The sequence below is a fragment of the Syzygium oleosum genome, unplaced genomic scaffold, assembly GCF_021117445.2.
Source record: "Syzygium oleosum isolate NSW1041296 unplaced genomic scaffold, Sole_v2.1 Sole_v2.28, whole genome shotgun sequence".
Classification (NCBI taxonomy): domain Eukaryota; kingdom Viridiplantae; phylum Streptophyta; class Magnoliopsida; order Myrtales; family Myrtaceae; genus Syzygium; species Syzygium oleosum.
The window spans coordinates 681191-699760 of NW_026607512.1; the positions used below are offsets into that span (position 1 = coordinate 681191).

The 18570-nt window shown below is 43.6% G+C and overlaps 2 protein-coding genes across 2 annotated transcripts; one reads left to right on the forward strand and one right to left on the reverse strand.

Moving 5' to 3' along the window:
- The first annotated feature begins 9208 nt into the window (after positions 1-9208).
- Positions 9209-12685, forward strand: LOC115680773 (caffeic acid 3-O-methyltransferase). The gene is made up of 4 exons (XM_030604610.2): positions 9209-9743; positions 11411-11721; positions 11869-11933; positions 12100-12685. The coding sequence occupies exons 1-4, from the start codon at positions 9322-9324 to the stop codon at positions 12400-12402; spliced, it is 1101 nt and encodes a 366-aa protein (XP_030460470.1). The 5' UTR covers positions 9209-9321; the 3' UTR covers positions 12403-12685.
- A 223-nt stretch (positions 12686-12908) lies between these two features.
- Positions 12909-18136, reverse strand: LOC115680774 (protein DOWNY MILDEW RESISTANCE 6-like). The gene is made up of 4 exons (XM_056303704.1): positions 17811-18136; positions 17436-17683; positions 14091-14415; positions 12909-13791 (listed from the first exon to the last, which is right to left on the reverse strand). The coding sequence occupies exons 1-4, from the start codon at positions 18006-18008 to the stop codon at positions 13498-13500; spliced, it is 1065 nt and encodes a 354-aa protein (XP_056159679.1). The 5' UTR covers positions 18009-18136; the 3' UTR covers positions 12909-13497.
- Between the last annotated feature and the right edge of the window lie 434 nt (positions 18137-18570).

Below are 18570 nucleotides of genomic sequence, written 5' to 3' on the forward strand. Positions count from 1 at the left end.
GCCAAAAAAATTCAATATTTTAGCTTTCGGGACCACACCACATAGGAAAAAGAGCATAGCTTCACATGAAGGTCCCCCACATGGTCGACAAGATTGAAAAAGCCACCATCAGACCACATGGGTGACAATGACAGAGGTCTCCACATGGACCACAGTCTATCGCATATACTCAGCCCGGCGCCAACACAATCGAATCCACTTCAAGCCCTAATATCCGAACAACTAGCCATAATTTATGAAGTTCAAGCTTTAATTTCAGAAGTTCAAGACCTAATTTCAAGTTAGAGCCCCAATTTCCCAAGTTCGAGCCCTAATTTCCTACTTTAAACCCCAATTTCCCGAAGGCAGCCTTAATCTACCAATTAATTGAGTGAAACATAGGACAATGAAGCACAATGTGTCAATAAATTCAGCAAAATAGAAATTAACAGCCCTTATTTGAAGACCGACCTTCGTAATTTGCCACGGAGACGGCACCGAAGCCGACGGGACGAGTGATGCTCAGTCCACGGGATGAGGGAGCGACGCCGACCGACCGCGAAGGGAAGGCAAGAGACGGCGATGGCGACGGCGACGGCGACGGCGACGAAATGAGGGCGCCACGAGCGACGAGCGACGGGCGACGACGACTGGACGAGGGAGACAGAGCAGGTGTGACGAGCGACGCGATGCTAAGACCTTTGAATTGAGCGACGTCGTTTGCTGTCCTAAATGGAACGACGTCGTCCTTCTTGTCCAAGTGGACTAAGCGACGTCGTTTTGCTCGTCCACGTGGACATCAAATGTTGAACCCAATATCCACGTCACACTCTTTTTTTAAATGAAAAATGCCAGGTCAGCTTTTTGGCCGGAATTTTGGCCGGAGTCACTAAAGTGATCTATTTTCCACCGACTTGACACCAAAGTGATCCAAAAAAAGTTATGGCACCAAAGTGATCGCCGTACACAAGTTATGGCATTTATAGTGTCCTTTTGCCCAAGAATATATAAGGCCATGGGTGCTTTATGCTATACTTTGGTCAGGAGGAAGTGAAAGGAAAAGTACCTGGGAAATTTTTATTTTTCCTCTGCATACTATGATTACTTTTCTAATCAAGTCTTCGTACTTTTAATTTTCCTAATCAAGTGATACTACTTATAAATTCGCCCTCACAAAATCCCGTCAAAATCCAACTAATGTGGTCTTTAGAGGATGCCGAAACGTGACGTTGGCTCAAATACTTCCTATGTGGACACGAACGATGAGGCGCGCATAGTGATGGGACAGAAATTTTTTAATTTACCTTTTTTATTCTCCCACCTATGTACTATTCATGATGGATGTCCATGTAGGCAATATTCAATGTACATCATGTTCTAGCGTCCTTTGATAGCAACATCAATTGAATCTTAATCGGGTTTTGTATTGGAGGGACTTGAATAGATATTTCGCACAAGTAAAAGAACTTGATTTGAAAAAAAAAGATGGAAGTACAGAAAATGGACAAGAAAACAAGCGAAAATACAACGACAAAAAGAAGAATTGTTTTTCGAGATTGGCCAATCGAAAGTGAAGGGAAGCGGAGAGAACCAGAGGTAATCGTTGGACCGTACAAGGAAATGGATGGGAATGAAGGACGATTTATGGGTCTTTTGACAATTTCCAAGACAAATCCTTAGGAAAAGGCAACAAATAACAAGGTGGAGAAAAAGGTAGGGGTGAACACTGTTCGGATTGAATCGGTTCAGTACCTAACTCAAGGATCAATCCGTACAAAGTTGGTTCCCAATTTTTAAGACTGATGACCGACCTTGTTGAGCTTGGGACCGAGAACTAGATGGACCATATGGGATCGATCCGATTCCAAGGTCAATCTGGGATCAATCGATTATTTTTTTTTTCATTTTTTTTAAAGGACAAATATACTATTTCAAATTACACGTCCATCAACAATGCGACATCAAGCTAACCAAACTATGAACCTTAGTACATATGAAACATAAATATGAAATAAGGTAACAACATAAATTTCACACTTGCTAAAAGCAAAACCATGAAAACGAACACGTGAAATACAATTAAGCCACAAGAAGTTCAAAATATGTAATATAAACCATGAATTATACAGCTTTATATCATGTTCATTCTTAAATGATCAATTCAACTTCCGAACACCTAAAAACAAAACAAAACAACACACATAATTAATACTTGACAAAGTATATTTGTCCAGCTGAGCCGCGCTCATGAGGCGAGCGAGGCAAGAAAAGAGAGGCGAGCAAGGCGAGTCAGGCAAGGCGAGAAAGGCCCAGGCGTAACAAAGCTAGGCGAGCAAAGAGGGTTTCTATTTTATTTTATTTTTTTGTCTAATTAGGGATGGGTTTCTTTCTACTTTCTAATTTACATGACAAAATAAACTGCATAAAAAAGAAGAGAACAGAGGAGGAGACGCCAGGGCTTAGAGTAGATAAAAGCATATAATATAATATATAATATATGCATGGTTGGTTTGGGTTGGACCAACCCTAAACTCCTACAATCGAAGACCAACCCGCACAGTATAGGATCGAGGAGTCCTAGGACCAAGGACTGACCCAGTCCCCCAGGGAACCAGACTAGGACCGACTGGGTTGGGTCAGTCCAGGGTCCCCTACAAGCTAGTGAGGATGTCAAAGAACGAAGGCAGAATCTGATCGGTGGTCTATCGAGTGGGTAAAGAAATTATTCAAGAAAGAGAAACATTTCCACACTAGTGTTAAATGCAGCAAGAAGGGGCACAAGTAGAGAGAGTCAGGAGATTTGTGTGAATTCTGCCATCTTTTGCTCCAAATGAGAACTGACCTCCGCGAGAGGAACATGCGCAGAAAGGCAAAAGCAGGTTGGTGATGTTTGACGCATGCCATTTTGCACCCCAGTTGAATAACATCAAGTTCGACCCAAAAAAAAAGAAAAACATCGAGTTTACCTTCGGCACGAAATGGGAGCAAGGTCTAGGCGAAGTTGCTGATATACATAGCTTGCCAATGTAAAGGCCACGAACACTACGGGAGCCTGAGCAGAGGAGGAGAGCTTCTCGGCCATATTTGGCTTCTCATGGCGCATCCCAGCATTGCGGAGGCAGTAGAAACTTTAGAACCCCAAGGCGCTGCCAAACTGATCAAAAACTAGCTAATTCGGGTGGAAGGTGTCCTTTGGTTAACCCTAATGTTATTTGAGTAAGAAGATAAATAAGTGAAGGTCATAGTCGTCGTCGTCATCTTGATGAGATGGTGAGGGATTGTTTCAATACTTGTTGAACTTGGAGTCCGTCAGGAAATAATGAAACTGTGTATCAGTTATTTTATTTTTTTTGGTCTAGAGTGTATCAGTTGTTCTCACCAGGGGCATTATTACCGGGAAACCAGCCAAATGGGGATAGAGAGAATTTGAGTCCCTTCTCCCCTCAAAGTGGTTAGTAACTTTTCAGATGGTGATTTGGTTAGCAACTCCTTAACGTAATAAATTTTCATCCCGGTTTGTAAATCTTTAGTTTTGACAAAGCAATTGTGTATTCATCTACTAAACTCAGACTAGTAATTCTTTAGAGTGATTGGCAAGTTTTAATTAGAAAAAGTAACTTTCAACCTATTAAGTAGGGGTGAGTATGGTTCGAGTTGGATCGATCTAGCACCTAACCCAAGGACCAACCCTGTTGAGCCTAGGACCGAGAACTAGACCAACCATATGGGACCGGTTCGATTCTAGAGTCAACCTGGGACCAACCGATTATTTTTTTATTTCTTTTTTTGTATTCTTTGAAAGGACAAACATATTATTTCAAATTATATATCCATCAACAATGCGGCATTGAGCAATCAAACTATGAACATCAGTACATATCAAACATGAATATGAGATAAGGTAACAACATAAATTTCACACTTGCTAAAAGTAACAAACCATGAAAACGAACACGTGAAATACAATTAAACCTTAGGAAGTTCAAAATACATAATATAAACAATGAATTATACAACTTTATATCTTGTTCATACTTGAATGATCGATGCAACTTCCAAACACCTAAAAATAAAACAAACACCATACATAACCAATACTTAACAAAGTATGTTTGTTCAGCTGAGCTGCGCAAGCGAGGCGAGTGGTGGGGTGAGTGAAACAGAGGCAAGCGAGTCAAGCAAAGAGAGGCGAGCGGCGAGCCAAGCGAACGGTGAGCGAGGCGAGTAAGGCGAGGCGAGCAAAGAGGGTTTCTACTTCTTCTTTTTTGTCGAATTAGGGTTGGGTTTCTTTCTACTTTCTAATTTACATGACAAACCGAACTACATAAGAAGGAAGAGAACATAGGAGAATGCGCTAGGGCTTAGAGTAAACAAAAGTATATAATATATAATATATACATGGTTGATCCGGGTTAGACCAATCCGCACAATGTAGGGTCCAGGGGTCCTAGGACCAAGGACTGACCTAGAGTCCCTTGGGAACCGGACCAAGACTGGCCAGGTTGGGCCGATCCAGGAATAGTTTAGGGTCAACCCTAAACCGATGCTCACCCCTAGAAAAAGGTTGTTTAGCCTAGGGATGATAGCACAAATGATACATGAACTTTGATCCAATATGTTATGTTGTCCTTGAACTTTAATTTGTATAATGTGATCCTTGAACATTGGCCCAATATGCAATGTCGTCCTTAGATTTTTAATTTGTTCGATGTGGTCCATAAACTATTGGTAAATCTTATATGTAATCCGTAAATTATATGAAATTTAAAAGGTTGGGGATCACATTGAACATTAGACCAAAGTTTAGGAATCATATTAAACAAATTAAAAATTCGTGGACCACATTGCACATTGTGGCAAAGTTAAAAGTTCACCAAAGATAGTGCACGTTGGACCATAATTCCGGGACCATTTGTGTCATTTCCTTTTGGATTAATACCATAAAAAAACCTCAAATTGGTACACATGTGACAAATTTATCACAAACTAAATTTTTTACCACCAAAAATCCCAAACTGGTACACCGTAACGAATTTACCCTAAACTAATATTTTGACAATCAAAAATCCCAAACTAATACATTTGTGATAAATTTACCCTCCATTAAATTGAATTAATATCCTAAAAAATCACATAGTGGTGCACTTATACCCCAAACTGGTACATCCATCAACTACCACACGCCATCCAAATTAAAAAAAATTGACGGTAAAATTTAATGAAAATTAGCGGAGGGTAAAATTGTCACAGGTGTACCAGTTTAGCGTTTTTTGTTAAAATTTAGAATTTTTCGTGATATTAACCATTTCCTTTTTAGTCTATTAACCTATTTTATTCTTTCCGCACCATCGCCTTTCAAGACCAATCCCCGCAATAAAAAGAAACTGTGGTCTTTTCTATTCGCCGCCCCACCGCCTTGAATCGTCATATCCGCTGGTCGGAGAAATCAAAACAAGAGGCAGCTTCGCGCAACGCCCATCATCAGTTACCGTCAGTTCTGCAGGAAGAACATCCTACGAAGCAGAACAATTCACTCCTAGTCTTGCAAGAAGAACACATCCCGCAATTCCCAGGGAAAATCAAATGTCTTCCTCATCTTGATTCCACAGAAAAACGAGAAATCGGGTGCACGTCAGTTCTCCGGGAGAGTATAATATGTTATCCACGAAGAATCGATCAACGCTTTCCCTAAGAGAAAACGAACAGTTTGACTTGACATTGTGTGTGGTTTCGTGGTGGCGGTCGTGCTCGATCATCTACTCCACCACCTCAGAAGAACATGGACAAGAATGCATCATGGTTTGGTGGGAAAGTTGGTGAGGAAGGGCTTTTACAATTTGGCTCTAGAAATCTAAGGAATTCGAGAAGCAAGAGCCGGATCGAAAGTCGCTATCGTGCCTGCCGCCTAGGTCGCCCCAGCCCAAGTGGCTGTTCCCATCAAGGAGTAGGTGGGAGATGTTATCCCACTAACTTTCTTGCCCCCTTGCATTTCCCTTTGTTCTAATCCTCTTGAATATACTCGTACCCGCGTAGATAAATGTAATAAAGAAACCCCAACATGGATATGAAAATTGGAATCTAAGCAGTGTTTGGCTGGATAGAAGTGATGACGCAGCTAATGCTACCTGCCTCGATTTGTATTCCTCTATCCAACTACCTGACTAAATTTCGATATACTCCATCACAAGTCAAAACAGATAAGGAAACTTAGTCGAAAAAGTATTCATTTGAATTATCTAATGGAAACGCTATGGTGCTCCTTCGAGCATCATGTAAAGTAGACCCGTCAAACGAGTGGGTCGGGATCGGGTCAAAAATGGTCCAACCCAAATTGACTCTTTTAACCAGTATTGACCCATTTCCATGCAATGCAAATTCAATGATTCATGTCCGACCTAATCCATATTGCTAAATCATTTATATATCTAACCTAATTTAGGAAAAAATCATACCCAAATTGAGGTGAAAGCACAAAGGGAGTAAGTGCGAGATCGAATGAGGGCGAGAAAGCGAAGAGAGAGTCATAGATGTGGGTTGGGTGTAAGTAAATTGTGAACTCATTTAATACCCATATTATTTTAGGCTTTACTATTCTAAACCTATATATAACCCAATTATTATAAATATAATTACTTCATATAACAACTCAGCTCATAAAAAATGGATCAACAAATGGGTCTATGACCCATTTTGATGGGTCTAATGTAAAGAACATCATCATTCGCAGGATCTCACTATCTGTCTTCCGAAATGATCAGCGAACTAACGTGGTTCCTCTCCTCACCGAGCAACATGAATGCGACGGACTTATCGGATTATGAATTCATGGCCAATGCAGATGTTTTCTTCATCGTATTGAAACCAAGTCTTGAAAAAACGAAGAGCGGAGGATGTCGATTTCACTTCTTGCGATGCGACAAGGTGAAAAGCATTTCTTTCTTTAGGGGGGAAACAAACGAAATGATTCGAAACGAGAGAGTGATCTCCCGAAGGGATGATGCGTATCATTTTCAACGCTAAATAGGGGTTGAACCCAATAACCACAACAGATAAAATATAAAAAGATGATATGACCCGCATGAATGATGCGCAATTAAAAAAAGTAGTGCCTGTTTGAGAACGTTACTTGAACGCCTATATGTGAATTGTCTGAATATGCATTTGAAAGCTTATAAACGTGTCTGGATCGTTAATATGGCTGAGAAATGTCAGCACTTGCCATATACTAGGCTCCAAATGAGATGCTTGACTTTGAAATCTCAATGGGGATATAATTGAACGAGAATTAATTGTCGTCCGAATAGATTTATATATATATATATATATATATATATATATATATATATATATATATATATATATATATATATATATATATATATATATATATAAGTAAGATGTGGTTGATGAAAAATATTGATTACTGTCTAAAGATTTTGAAGTAAAATTGTTGTTGTTCGAACCGAAACTATCCTGGTCTAGATACGCTCCATTAGATTAAGGGGTAGAGGAACTTAACAAAGGAAGTGTGTGTTACTAAGGAATGTCTGAACGTGTACTAAATCCCAATCTCCATAATATATAGGATCGATACATTTGGGACCACGGTCTCTTGGATTTCTTGGAAATGAAAAAAAAAATTCTCCACCTCATACTATGAGGGGGGAAATTACCAAAAAGTCATTAGCCTATTATAATTGTGCCAATTTTATCATAAATTTTTCAATTTGGCCAATTTAGTCCTAAATCTTTTGATAATTTGTCAATTCAGTTCATCCGATCAATTTTGGGCATAAATCGATGACGTGGAAGCCGGTCGTCATACGTGGCGTCACTGGCGCCACCGTGGTTGGAGGACATTACCTCCAATCATACTTTTCATTGATGAGTTTCAAAGATTGACATAATCTGCCGTTGATCTTGATTAAGTTTACATGTGGATAATGTCCACAACTTGTATCGAAAGTATGTTCGAAGGAAGTTTTGTCATACCAGAGTTGTAAACAAATACTGCCCTTCTAGATAAATTAATAAATTATATCGTTTTTGTGCCTTGTCACAAGCAAGTTCACTCGTAGGCCAGGCATTGAACTCTTTTTGGAACATTAGAGCATCCACCGCGGTTAAAAAAAAGAAAAAAAAAATTGATAAAGGGCGGGTCTTTTCTCTTGTCAAGTCCGACGTTTGAAGAAGATGGGGATTATTCAAACATGACAAGTTTCGATTACGACTTGGCCAAGTTACAACGACCTTTCGCCATGTTTTAGGTAGACGTCGATCTCCTTCCAAATGGCAACAAGAACCACATTGATAGCGTTCTCGACCTTGACAAATTGCACTCCAACGTATCGTCATCAGAACACTTGCTGGTGTCCTTGTGGACCCAATAATAGGCCGGACTTCTTGTCAATCATCTACTCTACCTAAAACATCGCTGAGATGATCAGATCAATCATGGTTCCCAAGGATCGCAGGTTTCCTTCCCTCAATTGTTGCTGCAGATGTTGGTTTGGAACACTCGAGAGAAAAGGATCGGAGACTTGAGACTTGCATCTCCCATCAATCGATTGAGTCTCTCATTAGTGTCTACTCTACTTCAACCTCCGCCCTTTCGTAAAACCTGACTGCTGCTTTCGTGTTGGTCAATCTTTAAGTCAGTTTGATTAGAATGATAATGGCCAAATTCGAACCGTCTTTCGTAGCGGGCAAACAATTTCTGTCTTTGACCACGAGTGGCGTGGATATCGAATGAAACAGACCAATCTTTCGCAAGTAAACTAGGACCGTCGTTAGTGAAAGGTACGCGCGCTCAACGGCGGTCCGGGTTTGAGCCCGACAAGACGAATACAAAGCAACCCGATTGGGTTATGATCAAAACAAAGTTATATCCGCAGAGCATCCTTATCATTGCTCAGAAAAATGTTCTGGGATCAGTACATCAGATCGAATTTCGGAAATATTGCTCATGTACTCAAAAGCTCAGTGTTTCCTCTCACGCCTGGTTAAGTTGGTGGGAAAGCGACAACCAACCTAAAACGGTCAGATGTCATCACTCGCGTGAGAGAGAGAGAGAGAGAGACACACACGAGAGTTTTCCGTCTGTATTTTGGTTCAATGGTTGGTGCCAATGGCATGATGGACGAATGTACGTACTCGTGTAGGGTCCATTATATTCTTACGGGGTTGGTGAGCCACAAAGTACCATACATATCGACCCCCACCACCATACCTCACTTCAATCCCCACCCCTTTTTTGGCCAATCTGTTCTTTCATTCCATTTCCTCTGCTTTCCTTTGGCTCAATTCTCGTCCAAGAAGCAGAAGAAGAGAGGGAGAAGGAAAATGGGATCAACAGGATCCGAGACCCAGATGACCCCGACCCAAGTCTCGGACGAGGAGGCGAACCTCTTCGCCATGCAGCTGGCGAGCGCCTCCGTGCTCCCCATGGTCCTCAAGGCCGCCATCGAGCTTGACCTCCTCGAGATCATGGCCAAGGCCGGGCCGGGTGCTTACCTCTCCCCTGGCGAGGTCGCGGCCCAGCTCCCGACCCGGAACCCCGACGCCACGGTCATGCTCGACCGGATGTTCCGGCTGCTGGCCAGCTACTCCGTGCTCACGTGCACCCTCCGCGACCTCCCCGATGGCAAGGTCGAGCGGCTTTACGGTTTAGCCCCAGTGTGCAAGTTCTTGGTCAAGAACGCGGATGGGGTCTCCATTGCCCCACTCAGCCTGATGAACCAGGACAAAGTCCTCATGGAAAGCTGGTACTTTTTCTTTCTTTGGCTCTTTTTCTTTGCTGCTACACAATAAGTATATAACAAAACAGTACATGGTAAACTGTAGCCGGGTATTAAAAGATATGGAAAGACACCGAGATGATAATTAATTCTTACAATTCTAGATGCATAACGGGGAGATTCATAGTATGTTCCCACTAAAGATACAAGCTTTCACGTAATTTTTACTCGGTGTTTTCAAGGATTACTATCGGTCCACGTAATATGTGAGGTTCTTTGCCTCTCCTTAGCCATGGATCTTACCAAATCCCATGGTCCAGAAAAATGTCTTAATCTTGCATCTTCTTTCCCTTTCAAGAGTCGCTTTTAGCAGTGACTCATCCTGAACATGGACCTTACATCTCTTCAGCAATCTCAGCACCGAGTCCTCTCCGCAAAGTACAGCGCTTAGCTGGTGTGGCCTGTTTTTCCTGCTGTCTGTATGTAAAAATATATTTTGGGATGGCCTGGTTGTAGTTTATCAGCCATTCCTAATTCGATTCGATCACTTTCGAATGTTCAGGTCTGAAAGCGGATCAGGAACGGGCCAGTGGCCCCCATCCTTGTCCTTGTATTACTCACGCTTATTGCGTTACTTTAGATAAGCACGAACATGAAAAATACCAGGGTTGGTTGGCTTACACGTGTTACTTCTCTTTGACTTGAGATAAATGCTACTGGTAAGCTGTTCTTGTCGTCCATGGTTGCATCTTGCTTGGACTTTAGATCGTTTTCCGCAAGAAAATACACAGTCCGCTAGTCATTCGACGCAGCGAAATCATCCCTCCATAGTATACGATTGCTTGCTGTGTCATCAGTGAATTAGTGAAGTGCGTTTTCTTGAATGATGCAAGTGGAGGAAGTCACTGCAAAGAAGCAATCATATAAAATTCGTGGTTTCTACATGTGGTCTGCATAATTGCATATAGTGATCCCTATCACGTCATTACCACATCCTTCCTGGTAAGAATTTGAAGTCTTGGTATCCGACTCGGCCCAATCATTGATGGGGACCCCGTACCTAACCCCCATTGACTGTTCCGGAGGCTTGCTCCGTCAAAGATTTCGAGTTCGATTTGATAATTTTTGCCGGACAATTGAGGGTTGCTCTTGGTTGATGTATACAGATAAATTAAATAAGACGGGCACGATTATCTCGGTTATTAGTATTGCCGGACATGTTACTCGCACTTGCTTAAGGACAGACTTTGCGTGCTTTGTTGGGTAGAAATTTTCAGAAGTTTCTTGTTCATTGGAGACTTAAGTCGTTTTCGGACCAGCAGGTTTCCCGATCTTCCCCTGAACGAAATCCTCCATCCATTGGTAAATTTACACAGAAGTCTTCCGATCTGAGTACATGATGACCAGGATTACGTTGACCTCTAGGACGATGGGATTGTAAAATAAAATACGAGTATATTGTAGAAAGAAAATTTTTATCGGCTGAGCGAATGGCTAATGTCTGTATAAACTTGACAATCGCAAAGATGTTGGAATGTTTGAATCATCCGAGAGATTGAAGTAACTGGTGACGGTAATTGAGCTTTTGAATCATCAGAAATCTCCTTCGAGTTTTCACAGCTCAAGAACTTGTTAATTTCCCATTATTATCTTCCCTGAGTATGAAATTGAACTGTTTGCTTTTCAACTCGCAGGTATTACCTGAAAGATGCGGTCCTTGAAGGCGGAATCCCGTTCAACAAGGCATACGGGATGACCGCGTTCGAGTATCACGGCACCGACCCACGATTCAACAAGATCTTCAACCGGGGAATGTCCGATCACTCCACCATTACCATGAAGAAGATACTGGAAACGTACAAGGGCTTCGAGGGCCTCAAGACAGTGGTCGATGTCGGAGGCGGCACCGGGGCCGTGCTCAGCATGATCGTTGCCACATACCCGTCGATTAAAGGGATCAACTTCGACTTGCCTCATGTGATTGAAGACGCTCCGTCCTTACCCGGTATATAAGTTGTCATTTCCTAGATGTTTGAGCAACCCCAGATCTAGGAACATTTTCACATCTCGCGTTTGATTCATTGCCCCTTGATTAATATGAAGCACCTTGCTGAAAATAACACTGAAAAGTCTAATGCTGGTACTAACGTAGGTGTGGAGCACGTTGGAGGTGACATGTTCGTTAGCGTTCCAAAGGGAGATGCCATTTTCATGAAGGTCAGATTTATGTCTCTGTTCCTGAAGTGGAAACTTTCAGGAAATACCTGACAAGCCTTGTTGCCGTTTTCTTTGCTTTATTTTGTCTCTCGCCAGGTCCAAAAAGTTGTTACTAATTAGAGTACGTGCAAGATTACTTCATAAAAAGCACATTTCTTTCTTGCAGTGGATATGCCATGATTGGAGTGATGAACATTGCACAAAGTTCCTCAGGAACTGCTACGATGCGCTTCCTGAAAATGGAAAGGTGATCCTTGCGGAGTGCGTACTCCCTGTGTACCCAGACCCGAGCCTAGCGACCAAGAATGTGATCCACATCGACTGCATCATGCTGGCCCACAACCCAGGCGGGAAAGAGAGGACAGAGAAGGAGTTTGAGGCGTTGGCCAAAGAGGCGGGATTTCAGGGCTTCCAAGTCATGTGTTGCGCTTTCAACACTTACGTCATGGAGTGCTTGAAGACGGCTTGAACTGCTCTTCTTGGTGGTGATGTTCATGGTTCTTGAATTTGAAAGGTCGCAAATGAGCCCTTTTTTCGCAGCTGGATTTCGATTCGGGGTACCAAGTTCTACTCGTAAAAGGAAACAATAAGAAAGTGACTGTATGATGCTCAGTGATGGGGCGAGGAGAAAGTTACAAGATTTGTTGGATTATGTCAATAAAGTTCGAGTCTGCATACTGATTTTACAAAATGTGTAACGAAACGGAGTATATGGATGTGCCTGAATGATGAAATTGTGATATTCTGTCTTCTTTTTAGTAAGTCACTTTGAACAATAGGGAAAATCTCACTAAGGGATTGAAACGGTACTTCTGATGTGAATCATTGCAGCCGCAGTAGCAGAAGGATCAAGATCAAATTTGCCAATGATTTTTTGATGCTGTAAGTATGAGAGCATAAATCAACTGAAGTAAAAGAGACTTAAATGGCCACTTTAGATTCCCATCTCAGAAGCAATGGATATCAAGAAGGGTCTACACAGAGAAACAAAAATGTATTCAAAGCCGCACTGCTATCGGCGGAAGGGAGTGTCGACACAACTATGAATAGCATAAGGCCTAAACTTGTTAAAATGATCGCGCAAAGAGATGTCACTTTTACAAATGAACACAGCACAAGGAGATCGACGGATACAGCACCCTTTACCTTCAACTACAATACACTAGCTGTAACGGGCCAATGGCCAGACGTTCGCGCCAAAAAATTATAATCGCCAAAGAGGAAGCACGATGAATCACACAAGCGGCATTTCGATATTCAACTAGGGAAACCTTCACGAACTTTCTTCGCACTCTAGTGGAATTCAACAGACACATCATGCTTTCCAAAATCTTCCCTACACCCCCCGGCAGAGGAGGAAGTCGATTGACAGTGTCGATCCCTTTTTGTGTCCATACCAAAAATAAAGCTTAACAAAAGAGCCGACACTCTCAGCATCAAGAAGCCAAAGACTACGCTTAAACTTAAGGACCGACCTCCACCTTTGACAGATGGTGCAGAAGATATTTTGAGAAGCTAAATGTGTTTGTCAAATTTCACTAAACTGCGAGGAGAGTCCGTCGAGTTACCCTGTTCCAAGAATGGAGGATGATGTGTCGCTTCCTGCCAAATTGCGAGAGTTCTTGAAAAGCTCCAGGCAGTGTTCTTGATCCAGATTCCGGCTCCAGAACTTCTTGTAATATTCTGCATATGTGAAGTCCTTGTACACAGCCACGGATCCCTCTTCTACCAGTGATTCCGGCGGGCTGATCAGGGCGTCGTCACACGGGCAGAGGAATGAGGCGATCGACATCCTCGGCTTGTCAGCATTGACGACCGCCCGGTGCCACACGCTTTTGTACTTCCCGTTACTCAATGCCTGAAACCGACGTCTGTTTATGCCTTGATTTTTATGACAGAGCAACTATTTGCAGTATTGACAAGTTTATGTGACTTTTGAACCTCGTCTTTAAGCAAAGCATACTAATTTGAGGCTCCGAATCCAACATATGATAGTTCAGGACAGTATAACAACTTCGCTTAAACTTTATTATTTTTGTAAGTTCAAAATTTTCGTCTAGATATCTTCGCTTTCCTGCCATAATGCTCGCGACAGGCACGAGACAGATTAAAGACAGAGACTAATAACGCATGACGAGGGAGAAATCAATCCATTACCTGCAGTTGATCGCCGATGTTGACGACAAAGGCGCCGGGGATGGGCTGGACAGCGAGCCACTTGCCGTCCTTGAGGACCTGGAGGCCCGCGACCTGCAAGTCCTGGAGGAGGATGGTGAGCGCATTCGGGTCCGTGTGACCCGGGAGCCCGTAGGTAAGCTCCGGCTCGGGGCACGGCGGGTAGAAGTTCACGGCCATGTGCTGCCCTTGGTCGCCCAACACCCCGGTCACGCGGCAGCTTTCCAGGCCCAAGCTCTCCGATATCAGCTCCTCAATCCGGTATCCTAGTGCTCTCACTTCCTTGCAGTAATTGCTCACAACATCCCTGTCAATGCCACACCAATTTCCACCACCACACATTTAGAATAATGCATATAGTCTTAGACCCGCGCAATGCACGCGCATCTCGCTAATTATTTCACTAGAAATTTCTGTTTCTTTTTAACGTAATCGAAGATCATTACGCTAATTGAAACTCTCCCTACCATGCTCAGGTCCATCTAAATTTGTCTTTTATTTTTAGCTTAATCATAATCTCGTGACTCGTGTTTTTTAACTTTTTTTTCTAAAATTCAGAGAGCTCGAAATCTTCACAGAATGAAAAATATATATATCGACGCCTGAAATCATCTATGATATTTTATAATTCTACTAAATCTGAATAACATTTAAAATTCCTAACATAAAAAAAAAATGTGTACCTTTTTCTTTATTTTAAGCTGAAATAAACTGACTAATAATGCTCACGTGAAGACCTCCGATCCAACTTTGCATCCGTAATAAAATAAACAAACAAACAAAACTATGGCATCCGTACACTGTTAATTTATGCATTAATCTGTATAAACGATTCGAGAAGATCCATTTTAATAATTTATTTTTCCAAAGGACCCGGTGGACTCCACGCGGGGCCACGTGGCCCCGCCAATAATGTCGCGCCGCTGACGTCAACGCGGCGCGGGGGTGAGGCCACCGCCGCTCCCTCGGCCCACCCAACGGCCCCAACCACCGCCCCGGCCCCGGCCCCGGCAGCGCCATTTATTACTAATTCTCTGGAACCGCGGCACATGCAGGGAGGCACACCTGGGCCGGCGACGTCACCGCCGCGGCCCGCCCTGACGTCACCCCGCCTCCGGTGGAGGTTGCGGGACCAGATTTCTTTTTATAAAGCGACCGGTCCCCCTTTTAAACCGCTCGTTCTTCGTTGAACCGGTCCCCCTCTCCAAACCAAAGACCCCTAGTTCCGGCAAGACGGTGGACAAAACCAGCAGAAAACCTTTCTTTTCCACCGTTCGGCATTAAAACAAAAAAGGGAACCCTTCCCGACCTCCACGCGTTCGAGCTCAGGTTTCAACTCGATACCCGTCGTAGCCATCAGATCATGCGAACAATTGCATTACACCGAACCTTACCGACCGAGACTCGAAAGACAACTTATCATCGCACGTTAGTGATTCGCCGAGCACCCGTTCCCGTTCCGCGGGCACTCGAACACCGCGAGGGGAAGAATCTGGATGGCTCAAGAGAGAGAAGAGAGGCGAACCACAACATGTGATTCATCGCGGGGGGGTGGGTCTGGGGTCGATTAGGAACAGTAGTTTTATGAAGACATCTTCCGGCCATCTGTTTTGTTTGTCTGGATATGCAGCAGGCCCTGTCGTTTCTTTCCTCGGTCGGTTTAGTCCTTTCGCGTTCACATGCCCCACCTCACCGCCCGATTGATTCCGATTCTTCCTGCCTGCTGCTAGAGTTCAACTCGGACGAGGCCAGAAATGGGCAAGATTACGAAGTCCAAGGTTGCTGTCCGAGAGTACCGCGACTCGCCATATATGTATCTTTCTTTCTTACAATATCAGCAATCACCTTTGGCTCTACTATGCCTAATTTCGTATAGATAAGAATCCCTTGAGTTTTAGGTCTAATCCCAATTCTGCTTCAAACTTTCTCTTTTCTGTCTCGAAAAAAGAAATCCCCAACTTTCAGTCTGGTCCCGAATCTTTCCCCCACGCGTCCAAAAATAGCCGCCGGTTTCTTCAAAATTATCAACATCGGAGCCGGCTAGAGGTTCGTTATCAAAACCCGCGTGTTCATCAAAATCACCGCATTCTTATAGAACAACAACGGCCTCCTGATGTTGATAATCTTGAAGAAACCGGTGGCGATTTTTGGACACGGGGGCATCTTTGAGACTATAACGAAAGTTTGTGATTTTTTTTTAGATCAAAAGAGTCTTCGGAATAGAATTAGAATTCAATCCGTAGTGGGGATTTTTTTTGTTGGAGAATTAATGCATTTGGCTATACATGAAAAGGGGGGAAGAAGTCTTCCCTTTGGAGTCACTAGAACATCTAGAATGGCATTAGAATAAGACATATGGTACACCCCGTCTTTTCCCGAATCCGATGCGTATCGCTTGGCCCCACCTATCAAAGCCCATTGTCCGCCGCTCTCGGAACTTTTCACGGGGAGATGGATTTTGCAGTACAAAGAGATTTTGACTTTCCAACAGCATGTCCAGTTAAGATAAAATCTCCCATAGAGGAACAAATTTCCAAAACCATACAGAGTTTGAACTCCTAGTAATTCTCGGAAGAATTAGTTGCTAAAGCATAGCTAGTTGCCAGATCCAACGGTTTCTAGTCTATACCTATTTTATTCATCGCAGGTAGATCAGACGATTCTTTTAAACGCGAGATCCACGTGATATCAGTTGAGTATGACCACTTTTCGGACATTATGAACGGTTCGATCCATGCGAATCAACATAAAAAACGGTTTTTTTAAGGTGTGCCGTCATTTGGTAGTTGGCCTCACTGCTATCGAAACACGTGTCAGGACACTATATGTCTTAGGTTACAACAAAAAAGGACACAGCACGACTTAGATTTGCACCTTCTAGGAAAGTCTAAAACCCTAGGATGTCAAAGGGGGCCTCGTCCTTAATATAGAAAGATTTAAGAGATGACCCCAAGCTCAAAGACGAGAGGCGCTCCACTTCGCGCCTCTTTCTTGCGGTGATGGCTATAAGGTGTATGGAAAGTTTCAAAGGGGAAGAGCACATCATGAAGATCACGTAAGCTCTCTCTCCCCCTCTCTCTCTCTCTATAAAATATTTCCTGAGGGACAGCGAAAGTAAATTGCCGACATGCATGATGCGTGTGCTTTAATCATTGATGGGAAACGCCTGCAATTAGGGCTAATCATAATCTTTTTTTATGCTGCAAATTCTCTGTTCATGAAAGCTCTGGCTTGAGAGAATGAGAGAGAGAGAGAGAGAGAGAGAGAGAGAGAGAGAGAATGAGAGAGAGAGAGAGAGAGAGAGAGAGAAAGAGAGAGAGGGCGTACTTGAATGAAGAAGGGTTCGAGGGCCATTCCGGGACGTACTTCTCGAGGGGATAACAATGGAGCCTTAGATAGTCTCGCCAGTTGTGGACCTTCTCCTTTTTGACGTTGAAGCTCGTGGACAGTCTCATTGTCTTGGAAGGGTCGTCGGAGTAGAGCTTCAGCTTCTCCTCCACCGGCAAGTTGAAGAACTCCTTCGCCACTCGCATCATATCCGCCACCGCCTCCTTCGACACCCCGTGGTTCACAACCTTCAAGAAAAGATAAGCACCCCCCACCACGAATTGACCAAAGCTAAAATTAGCTAACGGACCCAAACCAGGAGGCCAACCATTTAATTAGTCTTTGATTTGAATTCGTGTTCTCGGGGACAATCACCTGGAAGAAGCCGAAGACCGAGCAGGCATAGGCGATGGCCGCCACGATCTGGGCTCGGTCGGTGCACCCCAAGTCGATGACGGGGACGTTCTCGCAGGTGGAGACCTCGGAGAGCTTGGGGCGGTCGGATTCCGGCCGGATGTAGCTCTCCGGCAGGGCGTCGTACCGCTTCCCGGTGGATATGACCTTGGTGTCCATTCGTTCTCACGTCAGGCGGAGGACCAAGGAACAACGAAAGGCTCCGAAATTGATTAAGACAGAGAGAGAGAGAAGCTGCGAAGTTTCGGAGTAGGTCGCGGGGGGGGGTTACTATTCACTTTTTCAGAGCTTTCAACCCTACCTTCTCTTCCGCTAACGTTCGCACGCTGGGGAGCAACTTCGAGGAAGATGAGGAGGCGTTTTATTTAAAGAAGGGAAGATGAGGAGGAGGAGGAGGAGGAGCGGGATCGAATCGGAGTAGTCGGAGACCGAGTAAAAAAGCATTACTGCCGCGACTCTAGGTCAACGGGAACGACAGCTAGCTCGCTCCTTGTCCTCGAGCGGCGCTCTATTTACTGGCGATGAAGTTCATTAGCATATCGCCATCTCCCGGCTCTTTGCAAAGCCTTTTCTTTGGGGGGAAAACTATGCGGAGCTCGGCTAAACCTTTGGAAGAGTTATAAGCGTACCCTACCTCCCGAACATTCAACCGTTACATTAATGCTCTCCGAACTCTTAAATTGTTACGTCGCTTAATTACTCGATTTCTTTTTCGCCAGCA